Source organism: Heterocephalus glaber, unplaced genomic scaffold (assembly GCF_053883595.1).
Source record: "Heterocephalus glaber isolate CG9 unplaced genomic scaffold, H.glaber_assembly_v1.0 deba00001608, whole genome shotgun sequence".
In the NCBI taxonomy this organism is placed as follows: Eukaryota; Metazoa; Chordata; class Mammalia; order Rodentia; family Bathyergidae; genus Heterocephalus; species Heterocephalus glaber.
Genome location: NW_028258379.1, coordinates 30,084,540 through 30,101,805, shown reverse-complemented (window position 1 = coordinate 30,101,805; position 17,266 = coordinate 30,084,540). Strand labels below are relative to the sequence as shown.

Here is a 17,266-nt window from a genome sequence, read left to right as displayed (position 1 = left end):
CTATTCTAGAGAGCAACAAGCAAATTTCAAGTATATCAGGTTAAAAAAAATCTCATTGTAACTACGAAGCCTTCTGTAAAATGTGAAGATTTGTTTCAACCATGAAATCAGAGCAAGTTACAGCATTCCCAGCCCCTTTTCAACAATTTTTTTTTTATTTTAAGAAATAGTCTCCCTAAGTTGCTAAGTTGCCCAGTTTGGGCTGGAACCTGTGGTCCTCCTGCCTCAGCATACAGGTGTACAACACCACACCTGGCTTGAGTTACTCCATTTCATAAAGCAATAGTCTGACCTGGGTTACTCCATTTTAAGTACAAGTGCCAAGGCTGAATGACTCCACACCTTGTTTGTATAAGTAAATAACCACAACCATCTGTCTAGCAGAACCACAAGGCGAGAGTGACAAATAACTTACTCATGCCAATAGAAAATTAACTTATCAAATTAAATCAGGAGTACATGGACATGGCAATATTAAGCCACATCAGAAAAACCAGACACATGAGTTTATCTGATATACCAGATACAACCCCCTCACCTGAGACCCATAAAAGGAACTGGCATGGTTTGATGCACAGGCTCTGTGAATGAGCATTAAGTTTCTGCTGGCATCACTGATCTCTTCATCTGGTCCCCTACTTACCACAAGCCTTTTCCAGGAAAATGCCCAGGCAGGAATAGAACCTGTCTGTCCCCAGAGTTTCAACAAGGTGCAGTTTGTCCTGCTCTTGATATACACAGCCTGCTTTAAGCTGACACATTAGAAACTTTCTGACTTGAACTCAGACTTGAACTTCCCCTTGCATCGGACAGCTCTGTGCTTCCTCCTCCCCCACAGCTCTGCCACCAGTCTCAGTTTGTAAACCCCTAACCAGTCCTCCCATGGAGGCTGCAGCATGGCTATTAGCCCCTGCCTTCACTCTCTCTGTAGGCCTCTTTGGTTGCTTGCCCTTTCTTGGCCATCTGTACCCTACCTACTACTGTGCGATGTGACTGTTACAGATATCAGTAATTAAGATTGGAGAGCAATAAAAGCTCTTGTGGTTGCCTTGGTCCTGACACCAAGTAGAATTTAGAGCACTCAGCAAGTTAAAGCTGATGAAATGTATGCAGCTCGTGAGTTTATTGTTACTCGACAAATGACGACATTGTGGAAAGACATAAATGTGTTCCGTCTGTGTTAATGCAATGGCACCCTCACGACACCTCTGCTCAGTGCCCTTGTGCTTGAGGAAAGCCATGCTGTTCAGCAGTAGGCAGCTTGTTGTGCTTTAAATCTAAAATGTCCCCCCAGGCCTCGTGTGTTCGGAAGGTGATTGGACCGTGGGGCGCTGTACCTTTCAGTGGATTCACCCATTGCTGAGTTCATAGCTGATGTGCTGTTAGGAAGAGGGGCCTGGTGGGAAGAGGTGGGTCTCTGGGGCTGGGACCTGGAAGGATGTTCTTGTCCCTGGCTCCTCCTTTCATTCTCTCTGCTTCCTGGCTCCCAAGGGATAAGCAGCTTTTTCTGACAGGCCCTTCCTTCATGCCATTCCTGCTTCAGAGCCAGCTGACCATGGACTGAAACTGTGACCCGAAATAAACCTCTGCTCCTTTAAGTTGTAGGTGTTGGGTATTTTGTCTGATTGACAGGAAAGTGACAAAGGCACCCCACAGAGGACCTATCTCCCATTTCTGATCCTAAGTCTTGCTGAAAATATCACCCCATGGTCAAATGCAATGGTGAAGCTGATGAGGAAACCCAGAGATGAAAGGAAGCAGAAGGAGAAGGAGGAGGGAGGATGGTGCTCCCTGGGAGTGAATTAGCAAGGAACCTGTGGTTCACTTCCAGTTGGCTGCATATGTGCCTTCTACAACTCTGACTCTCAAAGCCATTAAAAAGCTCATTAAAAAGCCAGAAACCCCCTGAAGAGTCGTTACAGTGGATCCTACCTTCATGCATGGGCTGTATGAATGGGAGTTCAAAGTTTCTGGAAAAATACAGCTCACTCCTTTACCGTTCATTGGACACACTCTGCACTTGCACACGGAGCTGCTAATGGGGAGACAGGTAGAAGAAGGCAAGGACCTGCAGCATCTCAAGTGGCAAGCATACCTGGTGTAAGACAGGCAAAGGCTGGAAGGCTGAGGAGATTGATCAGGAAGGGTCAAGGGTTAGACTGAAGGAGCATGGACTTCATCGGGAGCTTTGAGAGCATGGAAAGGTATGAAGATGTCATGAGCAGATAGCTTTGGAGGGACAATACTGCTGGTATCAGGTAGGGGATAAAAGTGCGGAAGGGGGTCCCTTTGGGACCCTTACCCTAGCTGTGTGAGAAACAAGTAAGAATTCCCAACAGGTGGGGAATAAGAGGAAGGGGGGATTCAAGGAAAAGGGAGGCTCACCAAGTATGATAACTGACTGTGTGCAAAAGATGCAATGAGAAGGAGGAATCCTCTATAATTATTAGATTAATTTTTCCCTGGCAAGGGCAAGTTGCTAACTGTGACATTCCTGAAAACAAAGGATACAAGCAGGGCAAGCCTTGGAAAAGGCTGAGAAGGAGTTTGGCTTTTGCATGCTAAGTGGGAGGAGCCCGTGAGACAGCTGCAAGTAGCAGTTCATAAACAGCTGGACATTTAGGGAGGTGAGAAGACATCAGCTCTCAAGACCCACCTGCACATGGAGAGATGGCGATTCCAGGCACCTCCTCCATTTCCTCAGAGCTCGCTCTGAACAAATCCTTTATCTTACCAAAGTAAATGGCCTGCTTCGATTTGGTCATCAGAGAGCAACAAACCTGAGTGAGCATATGACCCTGACTGGCTGATAACAAAACCTCTAAATTATGTCATTTAGAAGGGGGCCTTCATCCTCCACCTCCTTTTCTCTTCTTCCTACAGGCAAGAGCAGAAGGTGGAAGTGAGCCAACTTGACTCAGCAGAAGAGGGAGCAACAAAATGGATGGAACCTGGGTTTCCAAGTGATAGCGTTGAGCAAGTTGTTTCTCTGCACTTTATTGAGCATCTACTTCCTAGCCATTGGGTGAAAGGGAAATAACCTTCTATTCTTTTCTACAAGTGTATTTTGAGAACTTTTTGTTACGACCTGGCCTCTGCCCTAATACAGTGCTTCTCACAGGTACAAATACTATTAGAACTTATAGTGATATTTATTGAATGCTTCGTATATGCCAGGCATTGTCTGAACACTTCACATGTGAGATCTCATTTAATCCACACACAACACTATTTGCGAGCTGTTATCCCCATTTTACAGAAAAGAAGGCACAGGAAAATTGAGTACTTTGCCTGAAGACTTAGCATTATGGGCAGCCAAACTGGCAGTCCAACCCAAGTATTCTGGAATGAGACCATGCTTCAGTCGCCATGCTTCTCAAAGCATCACTTTTTACAACTTCATGAAGTCAAAAAGACATCACTTAGTTTTCTGTGTCCCTGAATGTCAGTCTCAAAATCCCTAGGGAACCAGGGCAAGTCATTTAACTTCATTTAAGTCAGTTTTGTCCAAGGAAGCTTGGAAAGGAGAGCCAAACTCTGACCTTCCGGAGCTTCTAGAAGGATAAAATGAATTCACAAGTGTTTAAGAAGTGCTTTGAAAGCTAGAAAGTGTGGCATAAATGAAAGATTGTCTTAAGTCAGGTTGGGAAATCCTTAAAACCAAAGTAACAAAATGCACTCAATTTTTTTGTTTTTAAGACAAATACCATCTAGCAATTTGGCAGATCGCCTGGAAAGGCTGCAAAATCTGTCCAGGAGAGGGGTACATTTGGTTTTGTGCATCTGTCATGCTCAACTGAGAAAGATATTAGTTAAAATTAATTGAAAAAGCACATACTTATGTACCTGGTATGTGCGTGTGCACACAGATGCAAACACACACACACACACACACACACACAGACATACACAGTTGACCTCCTGGGATTGGGATCAGGACCAGATGTGACATCTGACTCCTTGAAATGGTACCTCATAATCGTGCACAAGCCCCAGTTCAGCTACCGGGGATCGAACTCCGGTCCTTGCGCTTGTGCACCAGGCAGTGAAACCACTGAGCTAAATCCCTGGCCCTCAGCTTTGTTTTAGCTAACTCTGTGCTGCCCTGCCTCACTCCATGCTGCCTCCCCCTTCCTTCTGCTCCAGCTTCACTCCACAACTCAGTAAAGGCCATTTTCCTTTCGTTTCCTGCTCCCAGCTTCAGCCTCACCTTCCCTACCTTTCCTTTTAGTGTGTAAGGCACAGTTACCTTGAAGGTGCAAAACTCCTCCACCGCCCCCGTGAAAATCAGTGCTAACCTTGTTCTTCCTGCCAGCACAGGCAGCCTGCTGTGCTCCCCAGCACACAGATGGTTTCGCATTCCTCTCCTAAAGTAAGCTGGATCACAGGGAGCTCTCGATCCCCTGGCCTGGAGGAAGGCAGCAGGGAGACATGGATAATTCAGAGGAGGCTCCCTGAAGTCACATGGCTCTGCCTTTAGCAGTGAGTGGCACACAGGTCAGAGCTGGCTGCTGCACTCTCCTCTTCCACCTTGATGTTGGTGCCCCAAATGGTGACTGAACCTGAGGCTGAGCTTTCCCAAGGGCAGCAGGACTTGAGCCTTTCAGGTATCCAGGAAACTGTCTGCTTGCTGCCCCATGTCTGTTGTGGCCTGCAGCTCCTTCTCTCCCAATGGCAAACCCCTCGAACCCCTTTTGGCCCTAAGCTTCATCACCTCATCCACAGCAGGCTGGGGCCCAAAGCTGACAGACAACTCTGACAGTTTCAATTTCCCTGTCTTTGCTTTTCACATGTCTGGGGCTCTGGAGGGCAGTGACACGTGATAGAGTGCGCCAGTCATCAGGTACTTCTTGTCCTGTACTGGGTCCTGACTTTTCAAGAACGGATGGGTTCCAGGATAGAACTTCAGGGACTTTTCTACCCTGGTGATTGGCTCTGCCCTGCAGCCCCTCTGGGGGGAGCTCTTGTCAGATCCGGGTCCTCAGGTAGGATGCGAGGACCTGTGAGATGGAAAGTGTGGGTGTCACCTGGGGCAGAAGGAGGAGGCTGTGCTGTGTTCCTCTCCTCCTGACTTACTATTTGTTTGCGACGTCTGAGTAGAGCCTCACACAATTCCTCTCTGTTCGCGCAGCCTCGCAAAACATGTGCCTACCTCCAAAAGCCATGAAGGTCCCCTTTCTTCAGCTCACCAACGGCGCAGGCGCAATGCCACCGGGTGCACAGGCGCGTTCTGCAGGGCTCGAGTCTGCAAGCTGGGGCCAGACCCTGGTGCTGACTGTCGCAGCTCGGCTCCCATAGCCTGGCTCCCTTGGCCTGGCAGCAGCAGTGACTTCTTGGGCGCGCAGCCAGCCCCAGTTCTTAAAGCCACAGGGCTGCTGGTGGCTGGACAGACCCTGTACCCTGCGAGGTGAGCTCTCCCTGCGGGAGCTGGTCTGCTCTCCCCGGGCAACTAGGAAGTAAAATGCAAAGACTTGGCTGATTGGGTAACTTTGAAAAAATCTGATGGCAGCCCCAGCACTTTTGATGAAACTGACCTAGGAGTATAGACTGAGTTTCAAAACTCCCCAGGTGATTCTAAAGCACTGCCAAACCTCGGAATAGCCGTCTGTGCTGTTTAAATTTCAGAGTTCACAGGAGTTACTGAGGGAGCGGGTTAAGATGCAGATTTTGACCTGGAAAGTCAGGATAGGGCAGAGATTCTGCATTTCCAACAAGATTCCACACAATTCAGGGCCACGCTGTGTCCTGCAGGTGTGGTATTTCTGCCTTGGATCAGCACCTGTGGACACCCTTAGGGGCCTTGTTAAGTTGCTGCCTTGGCTTCAGTTTCCTCCTCTCATCTTGGCCAGGTGTTCTGAGGCGTTAACTGAGATAATATGAGTAAAACACTAGATCAGTACCCAGCACTAAGAAAGGGCTCGGGAGACTGCCTTCTCCAAGGGAAACTCCAGTCCTGCTTTCTTCTGCTTCAAAGCCATCCAAACTCCCCTTTGGAACCAGTGTTAAAACCAACCACCACACAAAGGCCTTCACCAAATGGTCCCTGCCTGCCCCTGTGGCTGCACCTTCTCTGTCTCTCGTGAGTCTCTGCAAAGGCAAAATCACTCACCTAAGCCTACTGCAGGTCCTTCCAGCTCCAGGCCTTGGCATGCTCTTCCTTGGATCACTTTTCCAGCTCTCTTCCTTTTTCTGGCTAGCTCCTCCCCTTTCTTTAGGAGTTGGCACCAGTTGACTTCTTCCAGGCAGCCTCTCCTGCCTCCCAGACTGGGCATGGAGCCCCCTCTGTGTTCCCAACAGCAGGCATCCTTCTTCCCCAGGGCTCTTTCCCTGGGGCATTGTCAGTGTTGATTTCCCTGTTTGCCTCTAGCGACTGCGACTGTAAGTTCACGATAGGCAGCTCATCACTGACTCACAGTAAGTGTTCAGTGACACTGGAGTGTGTAGTGAGTGAGTGTGAATGAGTGAATGTAAGTGAAAGGTCTCTTTTTGAATCAGAAAGTCTATGTCATCAGTCCCACCCACTCAGGGGGCTATTTCTGATCAGCTGGTCCCAAAGTGTAGCTCTGCAAAGGCCCCCTAATGACCACAGCTACGCACACTTCAGCTTCAGCTTTCCTGGAGTGCCCTGGTGGCTAAGTTGCTCTGAATGGTGTCATATTTCCAGAGAATGAAATAAAGGGAGTTGTTAAATTGGTTCTAGGTCACAATGGAGCCAGATCTCATCTGTTATGCTAAGCTTTATTGACAATAGACAAAAGGTGGAAACAATTCAAGCGTCCATCAACAGTTGAATGGATAAACAACATGTGGTATATACGTACGGTAGAATACTGTTCAGCCATAAAAAGAATGAAATTCTTTCTGATACATGGTATAACACAGATGGATGTTGAAAGGCTCTACCATCTGAATGTTTGTATCCTCCACAAATTCATCCATTGGAACCTAATCACCAATGCAATGCCATTAGGAAGGGGAGGCTTTGAAAGTGATTAGCCCATAAGGGCAGAGCCCTCATGATGGGACAAGTGCCCTTACAAGTGAGACCCCAGAGAGCTGCCTTTCCCTTCTACCACATGAAGACACTGAGAAGGCACCATTTGTGAATGAGAAATGGGCTTTCACCAAATCTGCCAGCACCTTGATCTTGAACTTCCCAGTCTCCAGAACTGGGAAGAAATAAGATTTCTGTTGTTCATAGGCTAAAATACCAGTTTGTGCTATTTCATTATAGCAGCTTGAATGAGCTAAGATAAAGATGTTACTGCTAAGTGAAATAAGCCAGAAGCAAAAGGAGAATTGCTTGAGCCCCCTCTATGAGATCCCTGGAGTAGGCAAACTCGCTGGGTTACTGATAATTGGGTACATAGTTTCACTTGGGGATGATGAAAAGTTCTAGAAATCGACAGTGGGGACAGTTGTACAATATTGTGAATGTATACTTCAATGAACTGTATACTTAAAGATGGTTAAATTTTATGTTATCCATTTTATCACAATTTTTTTAAAAACCTCACTTTTTTAGAAACCCAACACAGGCAACACCCCTAGTCTTCACTCCTCTGCAGAGGACAGTCACATGCCCTGGCCCTTCCTTGTCCATTTTTTTTTCTAGCAGTTTAAAGCTAAGATTTAGAGCCCCAGAAGGTGGGACTGTGTGGTTGACAGGGTGTAAGGAATGCCAAATATTCACAGGGGTTTCCTCTGTGACTGAGATCTGAGAAAAATTGGTAAGGGAGAGAAATACACTTAATGTCAGAAGGAACTTTGGAGGAGAAGCAATTGCTTAAATCAAAGAATTTAGAATAGAAAAAAAGTCATTATTTGCAATTGCTTAGCTAAAAGGAGGTGCTCTCCAAAATAAGCAGAATTAATCTCAGGTAATTATTGTATGCCAGATAATTGTAGCCATTTAAAGGTTAAGAAAAAAGAAGGTGAAGAGATTCAATGGGTGATCAAAATAGAAATTCAAAATAATTTTCTCAAAGAGGTTCTTCAATTTGAATTAGATATGAAGCTTGCAATGGTTGCCTCTGCCAATGGGAGGTGTTCTGGACTGAACACTTGTGTTCTCTTCGAATTCTGGTGTTGAAGTGCTAATGCCCAGGGTGATGGTATTTGAAGACAGGGCTCTTGGGAGGTAATTAGGGGTAGATGAGGTCATGAGGGAAAGACCCTCATGGGAACAAATCCTTGCCTTTATACGAAGAGACACCAGAGTGTTATTTTCCCTTTTTTCTCTTCCACAGCGAGAAAGTGGCTGTCTTCAAGCCAGGAAGATACCCTCATCAGATTCTGACCATGCTGTCACCTTGATCTTGGAATTCTACCTTCCAGAGCTGTGAGTTTCACTCAGTCTGTGGGATTTTGTTACAGCAGCCCGAGCTGACACAGTGAGGCTGAGGATTTGGTCCCCAAATTTGGCTCTTGGTTGAAATTGAGATTTCTGTAAAATATTGAAGAGGAATCAAAGTCCATTTCTTGATTCAACTCTATTGTTCTAGAGAGTTCCAGACCCTGCCTGCAACACCTAGGAGAAACCATCAGCCTTGGGCCAGCACTGCTCTGCATTGTTTTGCTCTTTTTAATGTCAGCCCCAGGGAGTGCAAGGGCAGAAAAAAAATGGAGGTTCTCATTCTCTGAGTGGACAAAGGTGGCTGGGAGGGACTTGGATTTTGCCCTCTGCTGTCCATATTCTGGCTGTGTCTCTGCCTTTGCAGGGATCGTCCCATTTTTCCCTTTGTGCACAGTATATGTGCCTCTTTGCTCTCCTACAGTCTGCACAATCTCTCCAAGGAAAAGGAGGAAGAGAGATCACTGAGTGTTAGGATCTGAATCACACACCGGGGGCTGAGGTTTACAGAGCCTAGGGGAGCTAAGACACAAGGGCAGGCTCAGCCATTCCTGCTAATTTTAAGGTCTCAAATCAAGCTTCATTTCCTGGAGGAAGTCTTCTTGTCTCTCCAGACCACACTAGCACTTCCTGTTACAAGTTCTCAAAGCTCCCAAACTTTTTCTTCACAGTACTTATTACTTTATGGAATTTCACATTTATAAAATGTGTCTGACTGTCCCACTAGGTGTTAAATTGCACAGAGCAAGCCAGGCATGTAGGTGCATGCCTATAATCCCAGCTACTCAGGAGGCTGAGGCAAGAGGATCACAAGTTTGAATCTCAGCCTGGGCAATTTAGCAATTTAGGGAGACTCTACCAAAGAAAAGAAAGAGAGGGAGAGAAAGAGAGAGAGAGAGAAAGAGAGAGAGAAAGGAAGGAAGAAGATGAGCTGATATGTATCTCAGTGTGAAGCCCCTGAGTTCAATCCTTAGTATTGCCAAAAAAATAAAAAATAAAAATAAAAAAGGACACAAAGCGAGAAATATGCCTGTTTTCCTGGCTTTCATATCTCCTATGTCTACCGAAGTGACTGTCAGAGAGCAGGTGCTCAAAATATACCTGTTGGATGAATGAGTCAATGGGAACTGGATTTGATGGGGAGTTCAGAAATACTTGGGATCCTGAAAACTAACTTGTTCTTGTGTTTGTTGCAATTTATCCTAAAGTTATGTTAATAAGAAGTACCATTTCCAATCAAAGTAGTAATTATAGTCACCATTTCTTGAATTCTTACTGTATATTGGGCTCATAGTTTATCTAACCATTTGATCTGACCACTATGCTGTGGAAAAGGCATTATTATTATTCCTATTTCAAATATGAAAAAAAAATCAAGACTTTGAGACTAGGCCAAGTGTCTTGCCCAGACATACAACAGCGATTGGTAGAGAGGGGATTTGACTACTTCTGGGTCCTTTTTACACAATTTTATAATATAATTTTATATAGATTATATGTAACTGCATTTCATCCAGACATGAATTCCATGAGGGAACAGAGGCTTAGAGAAGTTGAGCAACCTGAGTGAAATTACACAGCTAGAAAGCCATAGAGTCAGAATTCAAACCAGGATCAAAGTCCCAAAGACTTCTCTTATATTATAGGACATCATCATGGACCCATACAAAATATCACTAGAGAAAAGACTAGAGCAGTCTGAGTGGGTGAGTCCCCAGGGAGAGTCAGAAGTAGAGGTTCTGGTTGAAGGGTCTTATCCCTCTCCCAGCAGCTCTGTGCCAATCACACATTCTGACCTCTTTCTGGGCTCCTCCAGCTGCAGCCCCTACGCTGGTGAAAATGTTGATCTACGACCAAAGCCTGGGGCAGGGCAGGACTTGGGTGAACTCCTTGTAGCTCTTTCTGCCTTCACACTGACAGTGGCAGCCATGGCCTTTCGCCCCTGCAGTGCCAGGCTCACGCTCTGCTGGGATTTCTAGAGAGGCTAAGAAGCATGTCCCGTCTTGGGAACACAGCAGCTTTTGAGTCCATTGTGGACTTGTGGCCCCTGTTGGAATAGGGTCCTTTCAAGGCGGAGACTCTGTAAGCACAGCTGAGCTTCCATACTAGGGACCCGGCATTTACAGATTTCAAAAGTTCGTTTCTCAGCCACAAATGATGCCATTGTCACGGTAGGATTTCCTGTTTTGCACCAATTAGTCATATTAAAAACAGAAAGAGGCAAGAGGCTGGCATTCGAGGCGTATGTTGGGCTCCTGGGGAAGGTTGAATTCTGGGGATGGTGTAGCCAGGCAAAGCCCCACGAGAGGCCCAGCAGCCAGCTCTCCTGTCCCCCAACACTGCAGGCCTGGGCCACACAGTGCATTTCCTGCCTGCTCCTTGCCCCCTGGTCTCTTTCCTCCTTCTGCCCACTGCTTCCACACCAATCGCCCTAAATGGCATTTAGGTTACATCATTTATTTGCTCAAGCTCCCTCTGTGGCCTTTGGACTGGCCAGTCAAGTCTAAAGACTCAGTCAGTCCTACTCTAGGCACTGCCACCTCTGTCTACATAGGCTCTGCTTCCCGGGACTGAAGCTAGGATGGGGCTGCTGCAAAATTTAAGGGGCCACCAAACTGCTCAGTGACTAAGATGAGGACTACTAATAAGAAAAAATAGTTTATGCAAAAGTCCATGGTGAGCAAAGTGCCAATCCTGTAAATAAAGACCGGGTCTGACCCTGTACCTGCATGCTCACCCCTCTCCCCCACCTCCCCTAGTCCTGGCCTTTTTGCCCCCTTGAGCCAATCACTTCCTCTTCCCAGATCGTGCTGTCTTTCCCCAGCTGACCCACCCATGCCTCTCTCTGTTCACCAAAGCCTTTCAGTTTCCCAACTTCCCACGCCAATGATCTGCCCTCTCCCTCTCCCAGTTCAAGTTCTTACTGCCTTTTAAGGCCTTTCAAGCTTCCTTCAAGGTAGCATCAGGGAGCACGTGGGGTGAAGTGCTTGCTTAGCTTGCATGAGGCCCTGGGTTCAATACTCAGCACCAAAAAAAAAAAAAGTTAGAAGTAGCATTACTTGTGCACAAGCCTGGTCCTCTCCCTCCTCAGTGAGGTCTGCCCTGGCCTCGTGTATGAAGCCCCTCCCAGACCCCAGGGGGACCATTGGTCCTGCTTTGGCTTCTTGCCACACTCATCAGCACCTGATGAGTTTGCATTTCTTTCTTTCCAGTGGTTGCCTGTCTGCCTGCACTGGAATCGAAGCTTCGGGAGAGCAGGGTTTCATATCTGCATGTTCATATCTGAATGCCACATCCTTTGCCAGGCTGGTATGGGGCCTCAAACTCAAGAAACAATTGTCAAATTGAGTCTCTTCAAGCCAACTCTTAGGTGCAAACTCAATTTATAAATCACGTAAATACCTGGATGTGGTGGAGCAAGCCTGTAATCCCAGGGCTCAGGAGGCCGAGGCAGGAGGATCACTGTGAGTTTGAGGACAGCCTGGGCTTCATAGTGAGTTCAAGGCCAGCCTGAACTACACAGTGAGACCCTGTCTCAAAACAATAACAAAATCACATAAATGACATCTTTTAGTTAGTATAAATGTATATGTTCAAATGTATATTTTATCTTGGGCCACCAAAGAAAACATTTTAGTTTGTTTGGACATAAAAAATTGAAAATTGATGCTATGGACTATTTACATGAAGTGCTATCTCAGAGCAGCCTCATTTCACTTGGAGTTTGTATTTTCTTTGACTGTACAGACTCAAGAGAATTTTTATTTACCCCACATCAACAGCTGCAAATTGTAACTATTAAAAAAAAAACAACTAAAACTTTTAATAGATGAATTTTATGGTATGGGATTTATATCTCAACAAAGCTGTTAAAACAAAACAAAACAGTTCCTTTTGCAACCCTTATCTGGGTGAACCAAGACTTCCTTTTATTAAATAGAGCTGGAGGGAGCTTTTTCATTACAGCCTGGACAAAAATCTAGCAGGCTGAGAAAGCTGAGTATGTGGGTGATCTCCACTGCTTTGACACCCAGCCTGCAATAGATTTGTAAGTGTGTGCTTTTCAGTACAGTTTAAAAAGAGTTTATAATACATGTTAAAACAGGAGTTTGAATCCCAAAGTTAGAGAAGCTCCCTTGCATTATCTATGAAGAATGAGATTCATGGAACAGTGTTTGGAAACTTCTGGTCTTTGAAGAATTTGGCACCTGTTAGATGCTGCCTACCATTTCCATGTATTCCTCTGGGTCCCTCTCCCTTTTATTCACCGAAGGCCAGCTCAGCAGAGCAGGAATCCTGCCTTGTTCCAGGCCTGGCACACAACTCATGCTTAGGCAGTGGGTTTGTTTTCAGTTGTTGTTGTTGTTTTTTATGAAATTGAACTAAACCTCTGTCTTGATTGGAGCTGGATGGGATCCTGACCGCTCAAAGCTTGTTCTTAAATTCTGAAGGGGAGAAAAGGATCATTTTCCCTAAACTCTCTAAGTTCACAGTCAGAACAGACTTCGGGAACTCCTGGAAGTGTCTGAGTGTCTGGGATATGTATAGGATCTTCACCAAAGGACAACACATTTTAGGGAAGTGACAAGACATAGGAAAGCAATGCCAGGCATCCAAAGAGGGGAAAGTTTAGCAGGTAAGGTAGGAGAAGAGACTGACAGAACCAAGGCCGATGTAGTCCTTGAGCTGATAAAGGGTTATCTGCAGTAAAGGAGAATTTGCAGCCTACCTTTAGGGGGGAGTCGGGGAAGCTAGAAAGATCTTTTGTCTGTGAACCTTTATTCTGATTTTAAGCAAGCAGAAGGGGCTGCAGGGAACTCCTTTAGATCTTACTTATCTTCGCTGCCACAATCCTTCAAATTTTGGGGGAGATTTACTCCAGTTTCCTTCAGTGCCCTGGTGAAAAGTAAAAAAGATAGATATATATAGAGATATATCTATATCTCTCTCTCTATATATATATTTTTTTTTTGGTACCAGGGATCAAATTCAAAACCTTGCACTTGCAAGGCAGGCAGCAGAACCACTGAGCTAAATCCCTGGCCCAAAGATATATAATTTTTATATCACAGAGTCATAAATAAAAATAGCAGGTGACATGAATTAAACTCTGTGCCATGAGCTTTAGGTTTCCTCATTCAGTTGTTACAGCTTTCTGTGGTCAGTAGTATTATGCCCCAATTTACTGAAGGAGAAACTGAGGCTGCAGAGGAACAGAAAAGAGATAGCTACTCTGAACTCATGGCTGGGAAGCTGAGAGCTGGGACCCAAACCAGGCAATCTGGCTCCGGAGCCAGGTTGGAAATGAGGTGAAGCCACCAAGGGAGCAATTAGGAAGAGAGGGGAGAGAGAAATCTGTGGAGAAGGGCCAGGACAGAGTCAGATGGAGGAGGAATGTGCAAAGGAATGGCCAAAGAATAAGTGAATGGTGGTGGTGGTGGTGGTGGGGTAATCATGGAACCAGGAGAGAAGGACTGAGTATGATGAGCATGGACAATAGTTTCTCAGACTTGGCATCTTGAAAGTTCTTAGTGACCTGATCAAGTGCAGTCTCTGCACTGGGGCTTCTCAACTATGGCCCTAGTTGACATTCATGGCCAAGTAGTTTCATGTTTAGGTTCCTCAGCGGTGTTCCTGGTTCTACCTATTAGGTGCCAGTAGCACCACTCCCCAGATGGTGACAATGAAAAATGTGTCCAGACATTGCTAAATGTCCCCTGGGGGTCAAAAGCACCCCTGGCTGAGCACTACTGCTTCATAGAGTGATGGGTAGAAACCAGATTGGTGTAGATGGAGGAGGTTATGAATGGAGGCAAAGGGGGAGAAAAATGTCTTTATAGGCATTTGCTGAAAAGAGGGTGGAGCTAGGCTGAGGGCAGGGCCAAGGGAGATTGTCAGCTTTAAACTTGCACATATTTTCATTTTATATATAAATGCACAAATGCACACATATAGGTGATAAGAGAGGAGAGAAGGTTTGTAAGTTGATGATAATGACACAAAAGAGAGTAAAAGTTGTGGATGAAGAAAAAAGATCAAATGGAGAGAGGGGTGGGGCAGGAGAGAGAGAAAAAAGAGGAGACTGAGAGAGAGAATGAGAATTTCTGGGACTGATGACAAAGAATAGGGCCCAACCATAAGCTGAGGGATCGGCCACAGAGGAGCAGAGCCACTTATCCCGGGCATGAGGAGGAACAGAGTCCTGCTGCAGAAGTAGCTGTGGGAAGGCGTGTATATTTGGCAATGACAAGAGGAGGGAGTCCCCATCTGTTGGCTTCTATTTTCCCAGCCAAGCATGTGGCACGGTCATCAGTGGAGCAGAGATGAAAATGGGGAGGAGGAGAGAGGAGAAGGCATGAAATCTTGGGAGTGTAAGTAGCAAAACAAGCCCAAAGGAGAAGGGGTAGGATTTCTAGGCAGTGCTGATGGCCCATTTGCAGCCTGAGGCCAGGAATTGGAAGTGCGGCCAGGCTGTGTGATGTGAGGATTTTCTCCAGCAGCTTCAGCAGCTCTGGGAACAGTGTGGAGCTTGTGGATGAAGACTGAAGGACTGGCAGCAGCTCCACCAGGAAGCCTGCAGGAGTAGGAGCCTAGTGTTGAGTGGCTGTCCCTTCTGCCAGCGGGAAATATGGAAGTATCTGTGCACCCTCTAGATCAGGAAGCAGGAGGCCATGGCACCCTCTCATCCTCAGTATCAGACACAAAGTCCCCCAGATTTTATCCAATCCTGCTACTCCTCCACACTCTCTGTAGGGACTCTACCCCACCCACACATAACCAGAATCCACGGAATCATTTCTCTCTCTCTTTCTCTTTCTGCTGTTTGATTTTGACTTGACCCAAGAACATTTTGATGAGCCAACTTGATGATTTGTGTGGCATTTGAAACATCCCTTAGCAAAGGAGTTGGGGGTCTTCAGTGTCACAGTTGGGAAGGTTGTGTCACTGTAAGGGCGTCAGGAACACTGGCTTTCTGAAGATCTCCATGGTGTGGCTTGGAGAGTGGACCTGTGGTTGCCAGGAGCCAGGGTGGGGGAAACTGGCAGTTACTAATCAATGGGCCTAAAGTTTCAGTTAAAGTAGATGAATAAGTTCCGGAGTTCTTCAGTACACCATTGTACCTGTATTCAACAAGGTTGGATTGTACGCTTAAAAATGTGTTACAAGCGTCGATCTCATATTAAGTGTTCTTACCAAAAGGTGATAAAATTTTTTAAAAAAGTCTTTTATTGGTACATTTTAGGTATACAATGTGCTGACATTCATCATTGTAAATTTGTACCTTTTTGTAATCTCTCTTGGTTCTTATTTTTTTCCCCATTACCTGTGTGGCCTTCACCCCCTCCACCCTTCACAATTTATATAGATTTCGTTTCCATTTTTTTCTTTCCTCATAATTTTTCCTTTCCCTTCTTTCCTTTCCCCTTCCCCTCCCACCACCCCTACACCTTTGGACCTTTTCCTATTTCAAATTATCAATTACTCATTTTAATCATTTCAGTTTCTCACGTTAGAGAAGCTATTCAGTATTTACATGTGTGTCCTATTTATTTCACTTAAGAGTATGGCCTCAATATGCATCCATTTAGCTATAAATGTCTCTAGCTTCTCATTCTTTATAGCTCAGTAGTACTCCATTTTATTAAAAAACCACATTTTCTTTATCCAGTTTCCAGTTGATGGGCACTTGGGCTGCTTCCAAGCTTTAGCTATTACAAACTGTGCCACTATAATCATGGATGCACATATACCACTGTGGTATGATTCTTTTAATTCTTTTGGGAAGATACCCAGCAGGAGAATAGCTGGGTCATATGGGACCTCTAGTCCTAGTTCTTTGAGGTATCTCCATACTGATTTCCACAGTGGTTGGACCAGTCTGCACTCCCACCAGCAATGGGAAAGGGTTCCTTTCAAGGAGATAAAATTTAAAAAGAAAGAAGGAAGTAGGTGAGGAAGGATGGAAGAAAGAGAAAGGAAAAAGTGAAGGAAGGAAAGAAGGGAAGGACCCATCCCACAGGGACCTGGTTAGAGTCCATGTCCCTGAGCTCCACCTGAGCTGATTCAGCAGGCCCATAGTAAGGCCCAAGAATCTGCATTTCTTAGGTTCTGAAGGAAGCTGGTGCTGCAGGCCACACTCTGTAACCAGGGACCTAGTAGAAGAAGACTGGCCAAGGAAATGGAGGTACGTTTGAATCCCGGCCCCTCTCGCTCTGCTGAGCTAGGTGGCTTCTCTGCTCACTTATACACCAGGGGCCATCATACTATACACTCTGAGAAATTGTTTCAAAAACCAGAGAGATGTCCGGGGATTTAGCTCAGTGGTTCCGCTGCCTGCCTCGCAAGAGGAAGGACATGAGTTCGATCTCCGGTACCAAAAAAAAAAAAAAAACGGAGAGAAATCATGTCAAGTCCAAGGCCCTAAATAGGCATTCAGTAAAAGAAGCGGCTGCTATTCTTATCACTGTTCTAAAGCACCTCCACAATTCCCAGCTGTTTGTATTAGGCATTCAAGACCAGCATCCACTTGGCCTCAGGAGTCGTGAGGAGGTGACTGAATTGGTTATCTCTCCACCCTCTCTGCCTCCCTTTCTGAACACCCAGGCACCAAAATAGCCCTCAACACCCACCGAGACACTGCCAGCGATGACATTTCCAAGGAGATTACTGATCACTTTCAAATTTTGTATTATTTTAAGTACATTATCTTTAAAATCTGGGTCAGGATGAAACATGAACTTGGGCTTATAGAATGCTAGAACTGACGAGAAACTTCAAAAGCATCTAATTTTCTTCCTTACAGGTGAGGAATTAAAGGTGAGGAAACAGAGACCCAGAGAGGGGTGGCAACGTGCCGAAGGTGGGCAACAAGTTAAACAGCAGATGCAGGAAGCCAGATGTGCTACCTGGAGG

The 17,266-nt window shown here is 45.7% G+C and overlaps 1 protein-coding gene across 1 annotated transcript in view; it reads left to right on the top strand.

Moving 5' to 3' along the window:
• Rps6ka5 (ribosomal protein S6 kinase A5) overlaps window positions 1–17,266 on the top strand; it is a 270,771-nt gene that overhangs the window by 47,902 nt on the left and 205,603 nt on the right. Inside the window, exons 2-3 of the mRNA XM_087195482.1 lie at window positions 8,250–8,341; window positions 17,157–17,266. Coding sequence (XP_087051608.1) covers window positions 17,251–17,266 — 16 coding nt within the window. The 5' untranslated portion in view covers window positions 8,250–8,341; window positions 17,157–17,250. The remainder of the gene's footprint in view (window positions 1–8,249; window positions 8,342–17,156) is intronic.